Genomic DNA, 21326 nt, shown 5'->3' on the forward strand with positions numbered 1-21326 from the left:
ACTCTCGCTAAAAATCAATGTAAAATATCCTCGGGCGAGGATTAACAAAAAACAAACAAGCAAAACAATGTTACAGAATGCCGTTCAGTTCACCACAGTCACCAACCACTCCTCGGGACACACACCAGCTACGGAGCGGGGCCGACCAGACCGCGGGGGCGCACGGGCAGGGAGCAGCCGGCGGCACTCACCGCAGCAGGCAGCGCACGTCCGGGGAGTGCCTCCAGTACCGGTAGAGGGACACCGGCAGCGCGGGGTGGCCCCGGTATTCCTTCAGGACGCTCCGGGCGCTGCGAGAGGAGGCGCTTGGTCAGGTAGGCTGCACGCCTGCGGCTCCGAGCAGGTGCCGGGGCTGCGGGGGAGGAGAGGGGTGGCCGGAGGAGACGGGACCAGGGCGGCTGAGACCCAGGGCACCTACTCCTTGAACTTGTTGGTCAAGAGCAGGAACTGGTTCCGCGTGAGTCGGCGGACGTCGAATTTGCAGAGACTCTGGAACTCGCGGTAGACCTGCTGCTCGGTGAGCCCCGGCCACCTCCGGACGCTGAGGACGAGGATGGGGGGCCGGATACTGGGATAATCTGGGCCAGAAAAGTTCTAGAAGACAGGAGAAGGACAGACGGAAATTCCCACCATTCCCCCTGACAACCCACCCAGTCTGAAAACCCTGAGAGAAACTGGGGAGGGCTCCTTCTGGGGTGGAGAGGGAGGGGCGAGGGAGGACAGAGCGGGTCCACGTTGGTTTTGGCAGAAAGACGAGAACAAGAACCAGCTTAGCGGAGCGTGACACCCTCCTCAGCTCTGATTCTGGTTGTTATCAGAGCCCCCCTCAGACACCCAGGACCAGGCCGCCTCTGACCAGGGAGCAGTGAGGTGACGGTACTCACGATCTTGGGGACCCCGGCACGGATCAGGTTCACCTGGTTCACGTAGGGGGCCAGCACGTCCAGGTACAGGGGGAAGGAGGGCTCCAGGGCGGAGCCGGCCCTGCATGGACAGAGCGCCCGGGCACTCAGCACCTGGCGCCATGCACACGCCTCGGCCGAGGCTGCAGCTCAGGGACAACCCCTCTCTCCACCCCACAATCCCTGGGCTCAGGTCCGTGCTCTCCACCCCCACCACACACACACAGGGCCCCCCACCAATCCCAGAAAGGTGCCTCCGGGCCCACGCCAGAGCAGAGCTTCCAGGCGTCACCATCTGCTGGTGACCGTTTGGTGACGATCCCTCCGCGGACCAACATTAGCAAAAGGGCTTGGAGAATGAGAGAGAGGGCACTGGTCAGACGGTCCACTTTATCATCCCTGGACGGACATCACCCTCCACTCCGCCTGGCCTCCCTCTTCCCACCACCTGGCTCCGCCCCAGCCCCGCCTCCCTCCAGGCCTGGCCGCGCCCCCAAGCCTAGGTCCCAGAGGCAGGAACTTCTGAGCCTGGGGGGCTTCAGGGCTTGAGGATTAATGGGAATAAGGCTGTGAGGCCCAGCGCCAGGCACTAGGGACGCCCCTGCAGGGGCTGCCTGCACCGCTGGCACACGCACGTCCCGTGGGCACTCGGGCGCCATCCACACACAGGAAAGGGGGGGGGGGGCAGGTTTCCCGTTTAAGTTATGAACCTCACGCCTACGTGCTGTAGACGGTTTCTGTGCACAATCTGTTACTCAGATGGACAGACAGAGGCCAAACCCAACTGAACAGACAACTCCAAAATCATTTCCAAGTCAGCCACAAAGCACACGTGACGACGTGATCGGCTCTTCAGTGGCTGCTGAGTCCCCTGAGCAAAGGTATCACCACGGACGGGGCTACGGAGGCGAGTTTCGGGTGTGGGCCGGTGCCCGCGAGCCGGCACCGCAGACCTCAGGGCCGGTGCTGCCCCAGGAAGTGCAGGCCTCCAGCCTGGGGGTTAGGCATCTCCCCCTGTGCCCGTCCGCGGCCTGACTGTGTGGACCCCAAAGACGTGCCCTCACTGACCTGAACATCCGCCTCCTACCTGGCTGTCATCTCCATGGTTACAGAAACCTGGTGACAGACACACCAGCCCAGCGCATGGGAAGCACTGGGGCAGGATGAGAACCTAAGCCTGACCCCACAGCCGTGGCCCCTGACACACGGGTCTTCCCAGCGCCCGGCAGGAGGCCGGAGGGCCGCGACCGGCACAGGGGCGGGGCGGTGGGCAAGGGACTGCTACCCGGGGGGACTGCATTCACACAGCGACACCCCGCATGCGCCCTCCCTTCTTTGGGAGGTCTGGGCCCACAGTGGGGCGAAGGCAGGCGGCAAGGCAGGGACACTCACCCGTGCACCCTCCACAGGAGCAGGTGCGCCACTTTCAGGAGAACTGGGGGAAAGCCAGAAATGGACCAGACGTCAAGGCTCCGCCCCAACACCTGGTCTAACATGCAGGCGCATGCGTTTCCCCATATGTGCAACCCACTGGGAATGCATGGGATGGCAGGGATTCGCAGGAATAAGGCATGAGTCTCCTTTACTTATTTACTTTTTGTTAATCCTCACCAGAGGGTATTTTTTCCACTGATTGTTGAGAGACAGTGGAAGGGAGGGAGGAGGCAAGAGAGAGAAACATTCATGTGAGAGACACAGAGGTTAGTTGCCTCCCACATACACCTGACCAGGGCCAGGGATTAAACCTAAAACCCGAGTACGTGCCCTGGACTGGGAATCGAACCCGAGACTGCGTGCACAGGCCGAGGATCTAACCACTGAGCAACCAGCGACTAGTCATTTTTTTTTTTAATATTTGTATTGCTTTCAGAGAGGAAGGGAGAGGGAGAGAGACGGAAACATCAACAGTGAGAGAGAATCACTGATCTGCCCCCTCCTACACGCCCCCTACTGGGGATCGAGCCCGCAACCCGAGCATGTGCCCTGACCGGAACTGAACCGTGACCTCCTGGTTCATAGGCCGATGAGCCCCACCCGTCAGGCCCATCTCCCTTTAAACGGACAGCGGCCCACCTGATCCGCAGAGGAAGGCGTCGTACGCTGCTTCGTGGGGGCACTTTGTCTCAGCTGAGGCGTGTTCCGGAAGCGGGAGAGAGTCAAGCAGCGATTAGAACCACCTGGAAAAGGAGGCTCCCCCGCCCAGCATCACACGCGTGGGCTGTGAACCACCCCCGTCCCCGCCCCAACCCCACACTGGCATTGGCCGAGCACACACAGCCTCCAACTCCTTCCTCCCGAGACCTGTGCACGCTTCCCCCCACCTCCCCCCCACACTCACCTCGTCCTCACGGCGGCCCTCCCCACGGCCCAGGAGCACCCACAGGAGGAGGGAGCAGAGAGCCGAGAGCTCCCCTACAGGCGGCTCACCATGGCACAGGGAGCCGACGCCCCCACCCAGGGCCTCGGGAGCCTCCAGGATGGCTCCTTTCGAGCGAGGGGTAACGGGGCACAGCCCAGGACACCCTGCCGCCCGGGGCCCCGCCTCAGCTCTAGCCCCTCGGTGCTGTGCCAGCTGAGAGGAGCCCGCCCCGCGGCACATACCGTATTTCTCACACTTGCTGGCGTGAATAATCACTGGCCCAGAATTCTTGGTGGGATTCAAGTCACTGTGAGGAGAGAAAAGGATGAAGACCATTCACTGAAACAGTCCCTCGGGGTCTCCTTGTGCCATCTCCAGTTCATATAAAAAACTGTCCTCAGCACCGAGACACCTTTAAAGGGAACAAAAAGAAGGCACGGACCTAGGCCCGGGCAAAGAAGGCCTTGGGAACTCGGCCACGGGGCGGGTGAGAGAGAGCAGCGGGCACAGCTGCCCCGGTGGTTCTGAGCATCTATCGGACCCTGCACCTGAGCCCGGGCGCCCACGGGAACTCGACACCGGCCCTGCCCGGGGGCTGCCTGTCCAGGGGCCTTCAGGACAAACAGAGGGGATCACACTGCCCCCCACACGGGCAGCAGCTGGGGCCCGACCACGCGCTCCACAGGGAGGCGCTGGCGTCGCCCACTCATGCAATGTTGAATGTGCGCCTACTACGCCTGGCACAGCTTTAGGCCCGAGAGAAACGTCAGGGTTCCCGAGAAAAACCAAACCACCCTGTCCTCACACGGCTCATCACCCCGGCAACCGGAAACAGATCCAAGGAGACATCAAGCCCGGCCCACAGGAAGTGCCACATCGCCCAACAGCTGTACTGACGATGGCCCCGGGCCCCTCCCTCTGGAACAGAGTCCCTCAACCTCAGCACCGGGACATCGGGCGGGAGGCGCTGGGCTGGCCTCCGGTGCGTCCTGGCCTCGCTCCCAGGCATCCGTGGCACCCCCGTGCTAAGTGTCTCGGCATCGCCACGGGGTCCTGGGAGCCACACCGCCCAGCAGCAGCTCCAGACGATGCCACGCACCTGCTCAGGACGTCGTACACCTCGGAGAGGTTGGACACCCTCGGGAAGTTCAGCTCCTGCCGCCACGGAAAACAAACGAGGGGGAGAAAGGTTTGTGCTTTGGTTTATTATCTGCTTCCGTTGTCTAATGGTCACTGAGATGACCCGGAAAACAATGTCAGTTCCCACCACCTCTGCTTCCTCTGCAGGCACCCCTCCTTATTTCGGACGCCAGGGTTCCTATGGCCTGGGCCTGGGTCCCTCTGGGCCCCAATCACCTAAGCCAGTGGTCGGCAAACTCATTAGTCAACAGAGCCAAATATCAACAGTACAACGATTGAAATTTCTTTTGAGAGCCAAATTTTTTAAACTTAAACTTCTTCTAACGCCACTTCTTCAAAATAGACTCGCCCAGGCCGTGGTATTTTGTGGAAGAGCCACACTCAAGGGGCCAAAGAGCCGCATGTGGCTCGCGAACCGCAGTTTGCCGACCACGGACCTAAGCGAGCAAAAGCTGCCACAGACACAGCTCATCCCACCTTCCTTCAAAGACAAGTGCTAAGGGTTCTAGAAACACAGACTCCAAGGCATCAGCCCCAGGCCACGGGCACACATGTAGGCACCAGGCATGGCAAGACCGGTGGGCCTGGGCAGTGCCGGTCACCACGTCCCGTGGAAAGAAGCACCGCTGGTCCCTGAGATGAGCCCCACCCTCTCACCCCTAGGACGACGCAGTGACACGGAGACCAGCAGCAGCACAGACGCCGTTAGGGCTGAGGCAGGTGAGCTACAAAAAGAGCGCGTCTCCGGGCAAAGATGTACCCGCAGCCCAGCCTCTCTCTGTGGTCCCTTACTGAATCGTTAACTTTAAGTGATCAGCTTAAGGCTCAACAACACGGATCCAATTCCTCTTTCTCTGCTACTCAGTTTAACTTTAAAAATATATATTTTTTTTTATTGATTTCAGAGAGGAAGGGAGAGGCAGAGAGAGAGAGGAACATCAATGATGAGAGAGAATCATTGAGCGGCTGCCTCCTGCATGTCCCACACTGGGAATTGAGCCCACAGCCCAGGCACGTGCCCTGACCAGGAACAGGTCATTCACAGGTCAACACTGAACCACAGAGCCATGCCCCCTGGGCCTAAGTTTACCTTCTTAACTGTATTGAAACCAAATGGGTGCTTCCCTCCAAATGCACAACAGAAGTCACCTGAGAAATCCACCTCAGAAATCCACCCCCCTCCCCGCAACCAGAGGAGCTGACGGTAGGCCCAGGTGTCAGGACTTAGCTCCAGGTGGTTCTAATGGGCTGTGGGGTTGAAAACCCAGGACCTTAAGGCTAAGGCTCAACAGAGATGATTTCCTCAAGATTTTTCAAGAGGGAACCCCCCCCCCGCCACCATGCCTTTAAGCATGGTGCAAATACTAGGCATGTGTCAGCTTCTGTTGTTGGACCTGAATAAGCACAGCAACTGGACACAAGTCAAAACATGGGAGCTGAGGGAGGAGGCAAGGGTGACATGGAAGCCACTACGACCCAGAGGGGCTCGCGCCCAGGAGGAAATCAAACTGGCTGTCAACTATGAGAAGAGGGTTCAAGGAACCATTTCTGCAGGGAGGGAGCGAGCGGTGCTGTGGGAGAAAGCATCCCTTCCCCGGAGGCAGGGTCCTGCTTTACCTTCCATATGTCCTTGGTCACGTTCTTCGTGTCCACGAGGATGGGAAAGAGGCTGTGGATGTTCCGCTTGAACTGCTGGTAGCTTTCTGAAGGAGAGACCAGACAGGCAGGGGTGAGTTTGCTGGCAAAACGGGAAGGAGAGTTCTTCAGCCTCAGGTGTCACCACTGGTTAAGAAGGAAAAGGAACAGAGACAGAGGAGACCCGAATTCCTGCTCAGTAAGGGTTTCCCAATCTCAGCCAAGCCGCCACCACCGTTTGTAACGGCAAAAGCCCAACGGCTTCCCAGGAAGGTCAGGACGCTGCCATTGCCAACACTGCGCCGTGGAGCTGGCCAAGTTCTAGCCACTGGGAAAAGGAGGGAGAGGTGCTGCTGGGAACCAGATGGGAAATCAGCATTTGTGAACGACTGTCCGGGGAAAATCCACTGAAAATCATGGTAACCATGTCTAACTACCAATCGCTATGCTTAGCAACATCACTCCTGCATGTAAACAGGTTTACCACAAAAACACCCCCCCATGCTCTCCCCACGCCCTCCCATTGCTGCACCCAAGGCAGCTGCGCCCCTTCTTTCCCGTGGGGGCTCTGCCCCTCTCTCTAACATCCCATCTGCCCGACTGTGGCTTTCCCCGTGTCGGGCCCTTCACAATGACCTCCCTCTGAGAAACCAGCGCTACCTCTCACCACGGCAGCACCTCCTCACAGCACCTGGGGGGTGCGCGGGCCCTGGGGAGGGGGGTGCACGGGCCCTGGGGAGGGGGGTGCGCAGGCCCTGGGGAGGGGTATGCGGGCCCTGGGGAGGGGGGTGCGCGGGCCCTGGGGAGGGGGGTGCACCGGCTCTGGGGAAGGGGGTGCGTGGGCCCTGGGGAGGGAGCGTGGGCCCTGGAGAGGTGCGCATGTGGGTGCTCCTGCGGGAGCAGGATTCTGGGCCAAGGCCCCTCCGGGTGGCGAACTAGGGTCAGGGGAAGGAGGGGCCAGGCGTGCCTACCTGGGAGGGGCCTGAAGAACTTCTCATGCAGATGCAGCAGGTCCATCATCATGTTATGTCCCACCAAGGGCTACTTGGAGGAAAGCGACAGGGAGGAAAAGGAAGCTTTAAAAAGGATAGAAACGGGCGCTGCAGGGGAACGGCCTCTTGCAAAGGGTGCGGCTTCAGAACCCACAGCACCCTGCCACGTGGCCACCCCTTCGCCACCTCCTCCCGCCCCCCAGAGAGGGAGAACAGCAGTGAGGAGGAGGGGCTGGAGGCGGCCACACGGGGACTCAAACGGGGAAGCCAGAAGCACTCCCTCCCGGGAGTTTTAGGTCAGTTCGTGCTGACACGCCAGGGACAGTCTTCCCTCCAGTCCACCCACCACGCTTTGGTGCCCGTCAGACCCGCACAGCCAGTTATCAACAAGACCTCCCTGTGGGAGCCCGGCAGTGCCACGGCCAGAGACAGAGACCGCTGCCGGCCCAGAGGAGAGCTACGCTCCTACCTTCTGGGCCTTCACCAGCATCTGGAAAAACACCGAGAAGCCCCTGGCGGAGAGCAGGATCTTCTCCCTCCAGCAGCTCTCCCGGTCGCAGGAGGTGTGCTGGAGGTACCAGCGATGCTGCTTGCTCACCTTCTTCACTATCACCTGGGGGGAAAGGAGACAGTGCCCCGATCCTGGGAAAGCTGCCAAAGAGGGGAGGAGGGGAGGGGGACAAAAGGAGACAGACAGACACAGCTCACAGAGGCCAGCTTTGGCCGAGGAGAGACGATGGGGTGGCTCCGGTGCCCGCGCGGGGGGACTCACCGCCTGGTCTCTCAGCGCCGTCCAGACGTCCGGGAGGGCCTGCCTCAGCACCAGCTGCACCTCGAAGGCCTGGAAGCCTGCAGCAGGGAGACACCGCTCACACGGGACCCCGCAGCCTGACCAGCTCCCCGCCTTCCCGCCAGTGGGGCCGAGAGAACAGGAGCTGAGCGCCCCGTGGGATGGGAAAGCGGCCCTCAGGGCGCCCAAGCCCACGGCCCACGCGCAGGGACCGCGAGTTGCGCCCTTCTTCAAGGCTCACACGCTTCCCTGCCGCGCAGCGGAGAGGCCTGGGAGAGGCCTGTGTACGGGCCGCAGCCCCGCGGAAAGGCCTCAGGACTGGGACGCTGGCGAGCGTGCGGCGCAGACGCAAGTTTTCCAAAACTCCAGCGTTTGACTGAAACTCCAGCTTTAGCACTAGCAAAGACTGTCCGTTATTCTCCGTGAAGGGACAGGCTCACTTTTTTTCAGTTGACAATATGATTGAAAATACCCTCATCAAAATAACTACAGTCAGTTCCTTTAAGTAAAAATAATATTCCATGAAAGAAAATAAAAAAGCAGCTAATTCAGCTCTCAACTCCAAATGTGCACAAGTTCTTTTCCCCACGACAACCCCTACAGTTTCATAGGAGGCAGCAACGTCCACTGCGTACTGACTTCTCTACGTACGCATCTGGACACAGAATGTTTAAAAAGATGAGCAGAGGCTGAGGTTTAATAAAACTAAGACTATTCCTTCTGGAGAAACCAAGATGGCAGCATAGGTAAACACCTGAACTTGCTGCCTCACACAACCACTTCAAAACTACAACTAAAAGACAAGACGGACATCATCCAGAACCACAGGAAGGCTGGCTGAGTGGAAATTCTATAACTAGAAGGAAAGAGAAAAGCACACTGAGACTCAGAGGAGCTGCGGAAGTAAAGTGCAGAGGTATGGAGGCGCGCACGGAGAGTAGGGCCTGCCAGTAGGGCCTTACTTGGCAACCAAGTAAGCGGTTGTCTCTCTCAATTGTGAGGGAGACACAAGCTCCCAACTGCTCTAACTCCAGTTCCGGGCGAGAATCTGGGGACCCAGACTCATTCGGGGAGAAACTGGACTGTCTGGAGGCGGGCCGGAACTCGAGGGCGGCTTTCTCTCAGAGGTGCTTGCAGCGATTACCAAGGGACACTGAGACCTGGGGCCTCTTAGGGCAGGGCTGACGGAAGCCATTGCTGTTTGCTCTGCCCTGAGATTCCGCCCCACCCAAGTGTGCACAGAGGCTTTTGCATGTGAATGGCCTGGTCCCTTGAATTCTAAACTTACCTAACAAACTGCAGCTGAGTCAGTGAGACCCAGAACATCCAAAAGAAGGCCCAAGGCCCCACAGCAGCTTGCATTGCTTCACAGCTGGGCCTCATCTAGGCACCTCCAAAACCCAAACAAAGAAGAGGAATCTGCAGATCTCTCCGTAGCTCCTGCTGGGTGGCCTCAGGCAGAGGCTAAATTAGCACCTCCTTGGAGATCCAAGAGGCAGTGTACCCAGTGATCAGAGTGGGACCATCCAGATTACAACTCCTCAGACCCATAAGGGACACACTCAAGGGGCAGACTCAGTGAGCACCAAAGCCCCACTGAAGCAAGTCTTGCCCCATAAGGGTGTCTCCAGCACAGAAGTTCTCCCATCGTAGACACAGCTGATCCTCACAGCCAATTGGCCTGGAGGTCAATTCCTCCCAGTGATACCAACAACCATCAAGGCTTAACTACAACAGTACTGTGCACACAGCCCACAAAGGGGTGCACCAAGAGTGTCCACCTCAGGTAACTGGGGAGGCTGAGCCACTGGGCCCTATAGGACACCTAGCACACAAAGCTACCCTACCAACTCAGGGAAGCAGTGAAAATGCGGAGACAAAGAAACAGGTCACAAACGAAAGAAATGGAGGATATAGAGTTCAAAACCATGGTTATAAGGTTTTTCAAGAAGTTTCTAGAAACCACTGATAAATTTAGTGAAACCCTCGAGGATATGAAAAAGGACCAACTAGAAATTAAGCATACACTGACTGAAATAAAGAATAATATACAGAGATCCAACAGCAGACTAGAGGATCGCAAGAATCAAGTCAAAGATTTGAAATACAAAGAAGCAAAAAACACCCAACCAGAAAAGAAAAAAGAAAAAAAAAATCCAAAAATTTGAAGATAGTGTAAGAAGCCTCTGGGACAACTTCAAGCATACCGACATCAGAATTATGGGGGTGCCAGAAGTAGAGAGAGAGCAAGATATTGAAAATCTATTTGAAGAAATAATGACAGAAAACTTTCCCCCACCTGGTGAAAGAAATAGACTTACAAGTCCAGGAAGCACACAGAACCCCAAACAAAAGGAATCCAAAGAGGACCACACCAAGACACATCATAATTAAAATGCCAAGAGCAAAAGACAAAGAGAATATTAAAAGCAGCAAGAGAAAAACAGTTAGTTACCTACAAGGGAGTACCCATACGATTGTCAGCTGATTTCTCAACAGAAACTATGCAGGCCAGACGGGAGTGGCAAGAAATATTCAAAGTGATGAATAGCAAGAACCTACAACCAAGATTACTCTACCCAACAAAGCTATCATTCAGAATTGAAGGTCAGATAAAGAGCTTCACAGATAAGAAAAAGCTAAAGGAGTTCATCACCACCAAACCAGTATTATATGAAATGCTGAAAGGTATTCTTTAAGAAGAGGAAGAAAAAGAAAAAGGTAAAGATAAAAATTATGAACAACAAATACATTATCAACAAGTGAATCTAAAAATCAAGTGAATAAAAAATACGATGAACAGAATAAACTGGTGAATATAATAGAATCAGGGGCATAGAAAGGGAGTGGACTGACAATCCTCAGGGGGAAAGGGGTGTGGGGGTGCAGGAAGAGCCTGGACAAAAATCATACACCTATGGATGAGGATGGGGCGGGGCGGGGGGTTAAGGGCATGGGGTGGGGTGGGAACCAGGTGGAGGGGAGCTATTGGGGGGGGGGGAAGAGGAACAACTGTAATAATCTGAATAAAGATTTTTTTAAAAAGAATATTACTTCTTTGCCAAGGAGAGTAAGTAAAATTGGATTTTTTTAAATCCTCACTTGAGGATAGAGTCATTGATTTTACAGAAAGGGAAAGAGAGAGAGACAGAGAGATAGAGAGACATCAATTGGCTGCCTCTCCTACGTGTCGAACTGGAGACTGAACCCGCCACCTAGGTATGTTCCCCGACCAGGACTCTAACCCGCGACCTTTCAATGTGCAGGGCAACGCTCCAACCATCCGAGCCACACTGGCCAGGGCAAAGTTGGATTTTTTCAAACTGAGCGTCACTGACAGAACCCACTGAGGACCAGCATGATGACGCTATGCCTCCCCCTCGCCGGGTGCTGACAGGTTCGCCCGCCTGTGCTTCGATGCCATCAGTGCGGACGGCACCATGTCAGCGGCAAGCGATAGCCGAGTGGTATTCTGACAATACTTTTGACCTCACGGACCCCTTGGGAAGGGCCTCAGAGACCCCGGGGGTCCACGGACCAGGGCCTGTTCGTTGTGATTGCTTTTGCACCGTGGGGACAAATCCAGGGTCAAAGAAAACAAGAGGACACGGGACACTCAGGACCGGGCTCCAAGGCGCAGCTTCCTTCCTCCACCTTAACTTTCAGAAAGTCAAGCCGCCTTCAGCGTGGCCGGAGGGCAGAGCTCTCTCTCTCCACCAGGACCCCGAGCGAATGCCTGGCCCGCGGAGAAGAGGGTGCGTGAGTGACCGGACCGACGGCCCTGCCTACCAGCGATACCCGGGAGCGCCATCCAGTCGCCTTCCTCCGCCAGGTGCAGCCACCGGGTCACCTCATCGATGACCGCCTTCATGTGGTCTTTATCCAGGGAACTGAGAATGAGCACAGGAGGGGGGGAGCGTTAGAGGAACCTTCCAGAACCGAGCGATGATGTGAACCTGGGAGCGGCTCCTGGGCCTCCAGGGTTAACACTGTGATCCTGGCAAGAAAAGGCACCCAGAAAAGCCCATTTGTTTTCCAAGCCCGGCTCTGCGGCAGGAGCCCGGCGCTGGGCAGGCCCCTCCCACGCGTGCACAGGGGACTGCGCCACCCCGGCTGCGGGCCTGGGAGGAGGCCTGGCTTCCGGCCGCGCGCAGAGGTGAGAAAGCACCATCTGGTGGAGGAAGGAGACAGAACGCTGTGAGCGCATCTCCTCCTGTCTTAGGGAAGAACATCATGTTATTTGAGGTACAGAAAGCCTTTCCGTGAAAATAACAGAAGGCTCAAATTTCAAATGGCTTTTCCCCACAAAAAGCTACATTTTTATGTGAAAACCACAAAAAGGATAACGTTTTTTTAGAAGCAAGAAACTCCAACATCGCCTAAGACAATGACCTGGACCCAGTGAGGCCTCCTCATTCCGCAGAGCTAACAGCTGTCCAAGGCATGAACCTGAGCTTAAACCGTTTGTTCAAAACCAGGGAAGTGCCCGGGGGGCTGCCCGGCCCGGGGGGCTGCCCCTCCGGCCATACACGCTGCCACTCGCCCACCACGCCCCCCTCAGCCCCGCTCTGCACGAGGGAGGGCAGGGCCTCAAGGGTGACATCTGGCACTGGGGGCCGAGGGGAAGGGCAGAAGGCCTGCCCTCAGGGGACACAGCTGGGTCAAGCGCAGAAGGAGACATGTCCATCCAATGGAGGCATGTGACCGGCACGGTCAGGGTCCCCATAAAAACTCCCCAAGGTCAGCCGAAACCGGTTTGGTTCAGTGGATAGAGCGTCGGCCTGTGGACTGAAAGGTCCCAGGTTCGATTCCGGTCAAGGGCATGTACCTCGGTTGCGGGCACATCCCCGGTGGGGGGTGTGCAGGAGGCAGCTGACTGATGTTTCTCTCTCATCGATGTTTCTAGCTCTCTATCCCTCTCCCTTCCTCTCTGTAAAAAAGCAATAAAATATATTTAAAAAATAAAATAAAATAACTCCCCACGGTCACACTGGAGGCCCACACACCATGCGCAGTGAGTCCCACAGGGCCGGTGCCCACAGCCCGGGGCGGGCCCTGCTGCTGAGCACCGAGGGAAGGGGCTTTGCCTTCTTCCTTCATCTGAGCCCTGAACTCCCACTCGGGCAGAGAGGCTCCCCCCGGGCGTGGGGTGGACTCGCCAGCCCTGGAGCAGTTGGGTGGGACTGAGCGCAGGCCAGATGCCACCACAGCTTAGGGGACGTCCCGCGAGGTCACCACGCTGCGGAGGCAGCAGGCCTGCCCGCAGGCAGCGCACACGCCCAGCGCCGGGCACCCGCACCCGCCCGAGCCTGGCTGTACCTGCGAACGCGCCAGTTCCCGGTCAGGATGCTGTGCTTGACTTGCTTCTCCTGCTCCTCGTTCATGTATGGGATTCCGTGTTTGAGAAACTGAAGACAGGAAGAGAACGGGGGGCTGGCTGGAGGAGCCCCCCTGTGCGGGGAGCTGAGCGGAAAGAAACCTCCCTGGTCCGGTTTCACGTGGACGTGAACGGGAAGGAGCCGAGACCAGAGACCCTCCGAGCCCCGTCTCCCTCCCCCGGGGCGCCCCCCACCCCAGGGCGCACCTTGTTATAGTCGAAGCCATACTGGTTCAGAAACTGTACGCTGGAGGCCTGGAAAGAGAATTCCGAGTCCAGAATCCCAAAGGTCGTCGGGAAGAGAAAGAAGTTACATGAATGGGCCACGTACCTACGAGAGAACGCGAGCGTAAGGAGAAGAAGCCAAAACCGTTGTTAAAACTGGCGCAGAGCGGGCTTCCGAGTGGGCGCCTTCCCTTGAGAAGCATCTCACTGTGGGCTGTTCCCAGTCCTGTGACTGGCCCCGGGGGGGGGGGGGGGCGTCCATGAAAAAAGGCAGAGGCCCTGCCCTCGAAGAGCAGGATCTGCCCCCACCCTGAGCCCGCGGCACCGCCATCCCATCGCTTCTGAGCATTGCTGCCTGAGCTACCTCGCCCTCCCCTCGCGGTAACACGGCGTTCTGCCACCCTGGAGGCCCACGCGGGACACCATGGCAACAGGGAAAGGGGCGATTAAGGTGCAGGGCAGGGGGTCAGGAAAGGCCCCCAGGAAAGGTGCTGCTTCCAGAGACGAAGGCGAGCCGAGTCTGCAGGGGAGAGAGCAGGTGCCGGGGACAGAAGCAGGGGAGAGTATGGAGCGTCCGGGGCCAACGTGGCTGAGAGCCTGAAGCAGAATTTGGGGAGAGGAGGTGGAGACGGTCAATGGGCAAGAGCCAGGTGTTTTGCAAAGGGTTTATACATACTTGTTTGCCTCTCCTTCGACACTGGAAAACACAGACAGTCCTAGAAGAAGAAGGGCAGGGGGATGAGTACCAAAGAAGAGCTACCAGAAGTTAGCTACCAGAACAAAACATCTGAACGGAGCTTTGAATCCAGAAACACTGTGTGGGCTTTAGGAGAGGAAAAGCTCATAAAAAAATAAAAAATTTTTAAAAAAAGGAGGAGGAGGAGGAGGAGGAGGAGGAGGAGGAGAGGAAGAAAAGACAGATCCAAAACAGGAGCTAGGTCAAATTGTAATTCACACTCAAATTACTCAAACATAATTGTGAATGGTTCTTCAAACACAGAAGTAAAGTTAAAGCGACATTTTTATTTCTATTTTATTTTTTTAAATATATCTTTATTGATTTCAGAGAGGAAGGGCGAGGGAAAGAGAGATAGAAACATCAATGAGTGAGAATCATTGATTGGCTGCCTCCTGCACATTACCTAATGGGGATCAAGCCCACAACCCAGGCATGTGCCTGCCCGTGACCAGAATTGAACCCAGGACCCCTCAGTCCGCAGGCTGATGCTTTATCCACTGAGCCAAACCAGCCAGGGCTAAAGCGACATTTCTATAGTTTTAAAACTAACCAGAGGGAACCTCCCAAACCATGAAGATGTATATATTTAATTGCCCTCAAACGCCTGCATTGTTAAAAAGACCGTTCACAAAGTGAAAAAGACTGCCGAGTAGGGGGAGAGCAATATAAACAGACCTATTTCCCACACTTTCCAAAGAGGCCTTACCCTCTAGTTAAAGAACCACAATAGAATTAGCAAAGGACAGGAGACAGCAACACACACACAAAGATGTTCACCATCCTTCACCGGACAAGCAAGGGTCAGCAAAATCTGTCCAGGCCTGTTTTTATAAATAAAGTTTTATTGGAACACAGCCATGCTCATTCGTTTATATACTGTCTGTGGCTGATTTCCAGCAACAATGGCAAAACTGAGTAGTGTAACAGACCACATGGCCTGCAAAACCTAACAGATTTACTGTACAGCCTTCACAGAAAAGTTGGGTTGACCCTGTATTAAAAATGTCAATAAGAACAACGAGCACATTGTTTTTCCTCTACATAAAAAATTGATGAGCAACATCAATTCAGGAGTGAGAACAGCCAGTGTGAGGGAGGCAGCAGCACATTCACCCTTGTCAGTGGAGTCTCTGCCATCGCTGCGGATGGTTGGGGGGAGGAGGAGGAACAGGTCAGCACCACAGACAAAACTTGAACACATCCTGTTTCAGTCTGCAATTCCACTGCTGGGAGTACCCCGCACACTTCGATAACATATACTCACAAGAGGGACGTATAAATACTCAGCTAGTCAGCAACCTTGCTTATCAGACACAAATGGTAACCAAAGTATGCATCGGTAGGACACTGAGGCGGGGGATACATGCCCAGTTTGCAGTACAGCTGTTAAAAATGAACGCGAGGTCTGCGTGTGCTGGTGTAGACCGCGCTCTCCACCGCTCGGGGAAAGCAAAAAGATGCAGAACACAACGTGTGCAGCCTGACCTTGTTTATGTAAGTTTTCTCTAAAGAAAAATCATACACATTTTTCCCTGAAAGAAGGTTCAGGTTCCTTAATGCTGATTCAGTTAGGCACGAAATAGTGCTGCTAAATTAACTTCTGCTTGCTCCAGAGCGTAAGGTCCGACAGGCATAACGCCACCAAAAACCAAACAAGCTCAGAAGTGATCGCCAGGTTCTTTGACAGATGCCCAAGCGGTCAGATCAGTAAGAACACGGAGACAATACAAGCAGCTCCCCTAGCGACTCATGACAAACAGCTGAGGATCACACTCACCAATCTGACAGATGGTGAACTGCTGAACACTCGGGCGGGTCTTGAGGTACCACTCCGATGGCAAGTCAAAAAGACTGTGAAAGAACGGGCATCGCGTTCCTTAGGCCGAGAGAGGGCATCAAGGGGCCGGGTCAGCGCCGCTCACCCACTTACGGGAACACGACCAGCACTCCGTGGACGGAGGCCAGGTCCCCAGGGCCCCACACCACATGTTATCCTGCCCGCCCAGGGCCCATGGGTGCCTGCTGAGAAACCAGGCTGGTCGGGCCAGGATGCCACCCGAGGGGCCCCGGGGAGCGCCGCCCCAGCTCGGCGCTAAGCAGCTGTAGCTTTACCTGATCTGCTGGCACCGGGACAGGTTAGTGCGAAGGCCCGTGAACTCTATGTCCAGACCTGCCGGGAAGGGAAAAACGACAAGTGTCCCAGGCAGACCCCGGCCCCCGCCGTTCATGCTGGAAAGTGACAGACAGTCAGCGCTGCAGGCGGGAGAGCCCTTGGCTCACCTTCCTGGTGCTCAGGAGGCCAGGAGGGCTCAAAGGGCAAACAAGGGAGCCGAAGCAAGGCCAGGCCAGGCCACCCAGGTCCGGCCGCGTGGCTCCACCCGGACCACTGTGGGCCACGGGGTGACTGCTGCTGAACCCCCAGGCCCGGGAGGAACCTGTGCTTGGAAGGGGCCCTCCTCGAGCCTCCAGGGCCTGGCCTAGCGGCTGCCCCTGCCGGGCCTCACCTCCCCGCCCTGCCCCCACCCCCCTCCGCAGGCTCCCCCAGCGCCGAGGGCCCTGCGACCAGGCCGGGAGCCCCCGGGCCTTACCCACGAAGTCCGCGCCCTGGACCAGCTCCTGCAGCAGAGGGAGGCTCTGCTCGAACTCGTCGGCGCCCACGTCCATGGCCACGCTGCCACGTAGCTCCGCGGGCACCCACGCGGCCACGCGCCGCCGCCACCGTGCGCTGCCCTTAAAGGGCTCGCGCAGGAAAACGGGCCGCCCCCGCGCCCCAGGCGCCTCCCGATTGGGCTGAAGACCCCGCACCTTCTGCTCGCTCCAAGGAGTTTGGTTTTAGCAACCAGCGAGTGTGCAGGTGCAGGTCGATGTTTCTGTTCCTAAAATCAGTTTATTTATATAATAAATAAATGTCTCCACTGGGTTATTTATTGATCACAAAAGGGGACTAAGGCACTGCATTCTGAAGGCCTCTCAGACTCAATTACACTTTTTATCTTTAAAAAACATAGTGATTACCCAGACTGACAGCAGTGATGTTTCCACTTCTATATAAGAATAAAAGTGGCCACACATTTAAGCATCGAGGGGGAAACGCTGAAGCCACCTTAACTGTTGGCAGGTTCTTCCTCTTCACACCTTGATCTCATCAACTCCTTTGGAGCTGCCATGACCCCATCGAGCCCAGGTTCAACTTCAGGTGAACTTGGATGCACTCCAAGCTTCGTCTCCCATCTAACAATGTTCACTTCACGGCAAACTGAGAATCCCTGTCCCTGTCCATTTCCACCCACATTTCCAGTTCCTCCTTCCAAGTCTGGCTCTGCCTGTTAGGGTCCAGAAGCCCAACTGGGGTTAGAATTTGTCCCTTTAACCTCACGTTACTAAGACTGCTTCTAACACACTGACATTGATGTTTCTTATTTAAAAAACCACCTCCACATCCTGAGCAGCAACAGCTATCATGTAGATCACCCCCTCTGAGCCAGACCTGGTAACAAGTGCTTTGCATAAGCCTCTTATATGTACTCTTGCCAGAGTGAGCTGAAAACGTGAAGAAATTTAATATAATTAGAAATTTAAAGTTCACACTATGCCTTTATTCTTTCTTATAAACATTTAATTTGTCCTTCAAAGGTTAATTATAACTGGTGACAGCTTTTCTCAGATACGTCCAAGAGAGAGAAGGCTTGAGCCTCCCCCACACAAGGGGAGAAGGGCTGTTTGTAACTGCTAACAACATTCTGCAGTTACATTATCGCGTAAAACTTCCAAGTCGGCTGTTCTTCCAGGTGCTCCCTTCTGATGGATGTAATGGCTGACAGCTTGACATTTACAAGTTCCAAACAATGATTCTATTTCATTGATTTCACTCATAAATTCTCCGAGGCTCCTGAAGCACCACACCACCTTCTGTCACAGCCCTCTGTAGTCGTTGCATCTGGTTTTAAGGACCGAAAAAGGAAAGAATTAAATCAGCACAAGTAAGCTGACAATAAACAGTCCACTTCCTAATAGAAAGAGAACAACTGATTTGCTCTTTGCTAACTTCCCACCTACACTGGTTTTTCAGAAAGTGACCTTTATAACGACACAGGTAAGAAAATTGAGAGTGTAGAAACCTCAAGGATATCGAACAGTGTTTTAAATATTATACAGACAGGGTGTTAATATATGAACAAGAAGTAGAGTGGTCGACATCATGGCTGTAGAATGTGTCACCATGGGTTTGAAAACGCCCCCCACAAGGACTGGACTTGCCAGTCTCAGGTTACTTATTTACAGAACTGGGAACACTAGTCCTGACCCTTGGGCTGCTGAGGACGAAACTAGGTAATGCACATCAGGATACCCACCTCAGAGTCTGACACATGAAAAGAATCTGAAATATGGAACTATTATTATGATGTAAGTATCCAATTTCAAGAATTAACACAATTCTTTTAAAATAAGTACATGGAAACCAAAGTACCGATTCGGAGGCTGCCTCCCACGGAGTTGGCTGGTAGACCATGAAGTTGATTCCTGCCTCTAAGCATCGTTCTGCCAGCACCCGTCCTATGTTCTCACAAGCCGCCACGTTTCTGGTGCTGTAAAGGTGCTTTTTAATAGCCCACTCACGTGTGGATGCAGAAACCACAACCTGGCCATTGCGATGCTCAACAAGTGCTTCTACATGATGCTGAGTCCTTATAACTCGCAACCTAAATGAGGAGAGGACAGAATAAAATAATAAAAGATTCCTAAAGATAAATGACTTCAGGCGAATACATGCTTAAATATTGTGTTCATTTACTTCAACGTACTTCACCTCGATTTTACTTGGGAAAGGTATTTTCCCTTTCCCTTTATGAGGATATCCTCAATAATAAACCAAACACGTCCGCCTAACCCCTAATATCACAGAGAAACTTGATATTTCTGAAAGTGGAGATATATTTACACAGCATCTATTTCAAAAAAGGGTTTGAGTAGATAGAGCTAAGTTGCTGACCCTACTCTGGGTAAAGATAAACTTATTCTATGCTTTCATTTTCCCAGCTCACACCAAAGTAAGTGTAAGATGGACCAAAGACTTGATGCATAAAGCAACTAGCATAGTTCCTGGCAAATAGAAAGTGTTCAGTAAATAACCCTCTTTATAACAAGACTCCTAACCCGTCTTCTCACTTCTACCCTTGCCCCTTAAAAATGTCTTCTCCCGGCCTAAGGTAACCAGAATGACCTTTAATTCAGACTCAAACTTTAAATCCTCTCATAGTTCCTCACTGCAGTGAAAATGAAGTCTAAAGTGCTTACTTCGATTTACAAAATTAACCATCTGTATCCTACCTGCTTCTCCGTCTTCATCTCACACCCTTCACCCCTGTGTCCACTCCACTGAGACCCTCCAACACACGGGGCTCACCCCCACCCCGCTGTTTCCTCTGCTGGCAATGGTCTCCTTGGCAGATAGCGGGGCAGTGGTCCCCCACCCCCATTCAACCCCCATCCTTTTTAAATGTCCTCCGTGACACCTCTTAGTTTGTTTCCGTCCCCTCACGTCCGCTGAGCCCTCCTCTTACCCACCCACCCGGGCTCCCTGAGAAGAGGCCCCAGCAGCGTCTGGCACGTGTGAATGAACGGATGAAGGCGATTTGTAGGCCCCGGTGCGCAGCTCGGTCGGTCAGTAACTACCGACCTAATTACCTGTGCCAGAACTCACGGGAGGGCCACACTGTGCCCCAACCCCGCTCTTTCCGGGCCACGGCTAAGAGTTCCAGGTTCCGGGGGTTCCGGTTGGTGAACTCTGGGGCAACAGCTTCATTTCCCAGAGGGTCCGCCTCCGGCTGCACCTCCGGCTCGGAACGGGTGGAGAGCGCCGCGACCCCACGCCCTGAGAACAGAGAAACCACACGCATGTTTAAAAGCGACGCCAGCAGACGAGACCAGAACTTTCCCATCCATCCCCCCAAGTCCTGGCCCTGGAAGGGGGACAAAGGGTGTGCGTGGTCACAGGGAGCAGTGACCTCAGACCCGCTCCCTCACTTCCTACGCCTCAGTTCCCCTTCGCTGGGCGCGCTGACTATAAAACACGACTTGCACAGGCACGTCGCCCTGCAGGCCCCAGGGAGCAATCACGGAGAAGCGGGGAGATTACCGGGGCTCCTGCGAACCGACAACAACTCCCAGCACCTTGACCGAAGCGCCATCGCCGAGGGGACCGTGGGCAAAGCCTAGGGGACACTTGGCCACCTTCCCTCACCCACGACCCCACGAAGTGCCGGGCGCGGCCATATTAACTCAGGGAAAAGCCTCAGGACCGCGTAGGTCAACGACCCTCCACCCGGAACTAACAATGTCCTGGCCGCTGATTGGCCAAGAGGGCAACCCGTTATCCCCGCTCCTCCAATCATCGCTTACGCCGGGGTGCACGCAGCCGCGGAGCCGACCAACCACCTCACAGTAAAGCACTCGTGGGTGGGCGCGACCCCTTGGTGTGAGCGACGCGGTTGGCAGGTTTTTGCTGGAGCCCGGGAGGAAGCCGTGACTTGACGCTCCTTATTTGGGCCCTCCGGTCGGAGACCTTACCGACCCTGACGCCCCACACACCGGCTGGGCCCTGGGAGGAGACGGGGCAGAGCGAGATGCACAGCTTTCTCTCCAGAAACGATGGCTGTCATTTTACCGTGGAAAGCCTGGCCCGTCCCACCGTGGCCCAGCTTGTACTCGGAGCCCAAAAACAAAGCCTGCGACTTGCCGGGTGCCCTCCAAACAACTTCCTCCATGTAAGGAGAACTAGGAAAACATTTACTGTGTAAACCAGTGATTTTTAAAACATGCCATAGCTGACTCTTTAGTCAGGAGCCCTGACCTCTTTTCCGAAGTCAAAAAAGTAGCCACTACAACAATAGCTGTGCAATGTGAGTCAAAATAAGCAAAAACATAGTTCTGGGTGTGCTGCAGTTGTACCAGTTTGTGCGATGGAAAACAACCGCTGGCGTCAACACGCCGGAGTACCCAGCGGCCCCGCTCTGCCCTTAAGAAGGGCCCACCCTCCTCCTCCCGTCACACTCCAGGCCCCACCCCACCGTGAACCGCCTTTTCTAGAAGGCACTAGAATGTGCAAACGCGCACGCGCACCCGAGCAATTTCCGCTCGCGGTGCAAGAACCTGACTTCCGTTCTTCCC

At 55.1% G+C, this 21326-nt stretch overlaps 2 protein-coding genes across 2 annotated transcripts in view; both read right to left on the reverse strand.

Moving 5' to 3' along the window:
* The window catches only part of PNLDC1 (PARN like ribonuclease domain containing exonuclease 1), a gene marked incomplete at its 5' end in the record, with an annotated part of 19687 nt that extends 2864 nt beyond the window's left edge, over positions 1 to 16823 (reverse strand). The window contains 18 exons of the mRNA XM_079781370.1: positions 192 to 290; positions 419 to 594; positions 885 to 984; positions 2295 to 2337; positions 2976 to 3029; positions 3504 to 3568; positions 4361 to 4416; positions 6019 to 6104; positions 7008 to 7077; positions 7498 to 7641; positions 7801 to 7877; positions 11608 to 11708; positions 13096 to 13226; positions 13403 to 13526; positions 14097 to 14136; positions 15937 to 16010; positions 16272 to 16329; positions 16748 to 16823. Of these exons, the coding sequence (XP_079637496.1) occupies positions 192 to 290; positions 419 to 594; positions 885 to 984; positions 2295 to 2337; positions 2976 to 3029; positions 3504 to 3568; positions 4361 to 4416; positions 6019 to 6104; positions 7008 to 7077; positions 7498 to 7641; positions 7801 to 7877; positions 11608 to 11708; positions 13096 to 13226; positions 13403 to 13526; positions 14097 to 14136; positions 15937 to 16010; positions 16272 to 16329; positions 16748 to 16823 (1574 nt within the window). The remainder of the gene's footprint in view (positions 1 to 191; positions 291 to 418; positions 595 to 884; positions 985 to 2294; positions 2338 to 2975; positions 3030 to 3503; positions 3569 to 4360; positions 4417 to 6018; positions 6105 to 7007; positions 7078 to 7497; positions 7642 to 7800; positions 7878 to 11607; positions 11709 to 13095; positions 13227 to 13402; positions 13527 to 14096; positions 14137 to 15936; positions 16011 to 16271; positions 16330 to 16747) is intronic.
* Positions 16824 to 17731: 908 nt separating this feature from the next.
* On the reverse strand, positions 17732 to 20443 carry MRPL18 (mitochondrial ribosomal protein L18). The gene is made up of 4 exons (XM_079781429.1): positions 20296 to 20443; positions 19845 to 20031; positions 18628 to 18859; positions 17732 to 18096 (listed from the first exon to the last, which is right to left on the reverse strand). The coding sequence occupies exons 1-4, from the start codon at positions 20345 to 20347 to the stop codon at positions 18025 to 18027; spliced, it is 543 nt and encodes a 180-aa protein (XP_079637555.1). The 5' UTR covers positions 20348 to 20443; the 3' UTR covers positions 17732 to 18024.
* Between the last annotated feature and the right edge of the window lie 883 nt (positions 20444 to 21326).

Source organism: Cnephaeus nilssonii (genome assembly GCF_951640355.1).
Source record: "Cnephaeus nilssonii genome assembly, chromosome: 9".
Lineage (NCBI taxonomy): Eukaryota > Metazoa > Chordata > Mammalia > Chiroptera > Vespertilionidae > Cnephaeus > Cnephaeus nilssonii.

Coding starts and splice junctions, on each gene's coding strand:
- MRPL18 (XM_079781429.1), bottom strand. CDS start 20,347: ATGGCGCTTCGGTCAAGGTGCTGGGAGTTGTTGTCGGTTCGCAGGAGC. Junction 18,860..19,844: donor TCCCGTGAGTTCTGGCACAG/GTAATTAGGTCG, acceptor CTCCTCATTTAG/GTTGCGAGTTATAAGGACTC. Junction 18,097..18,627: donor GGGAGGCAGCCTCCGAATCG/GTACTTTGGTTT, acceptor CCTTAAAACCAG/ATGCAACGACTACAGAGGGC.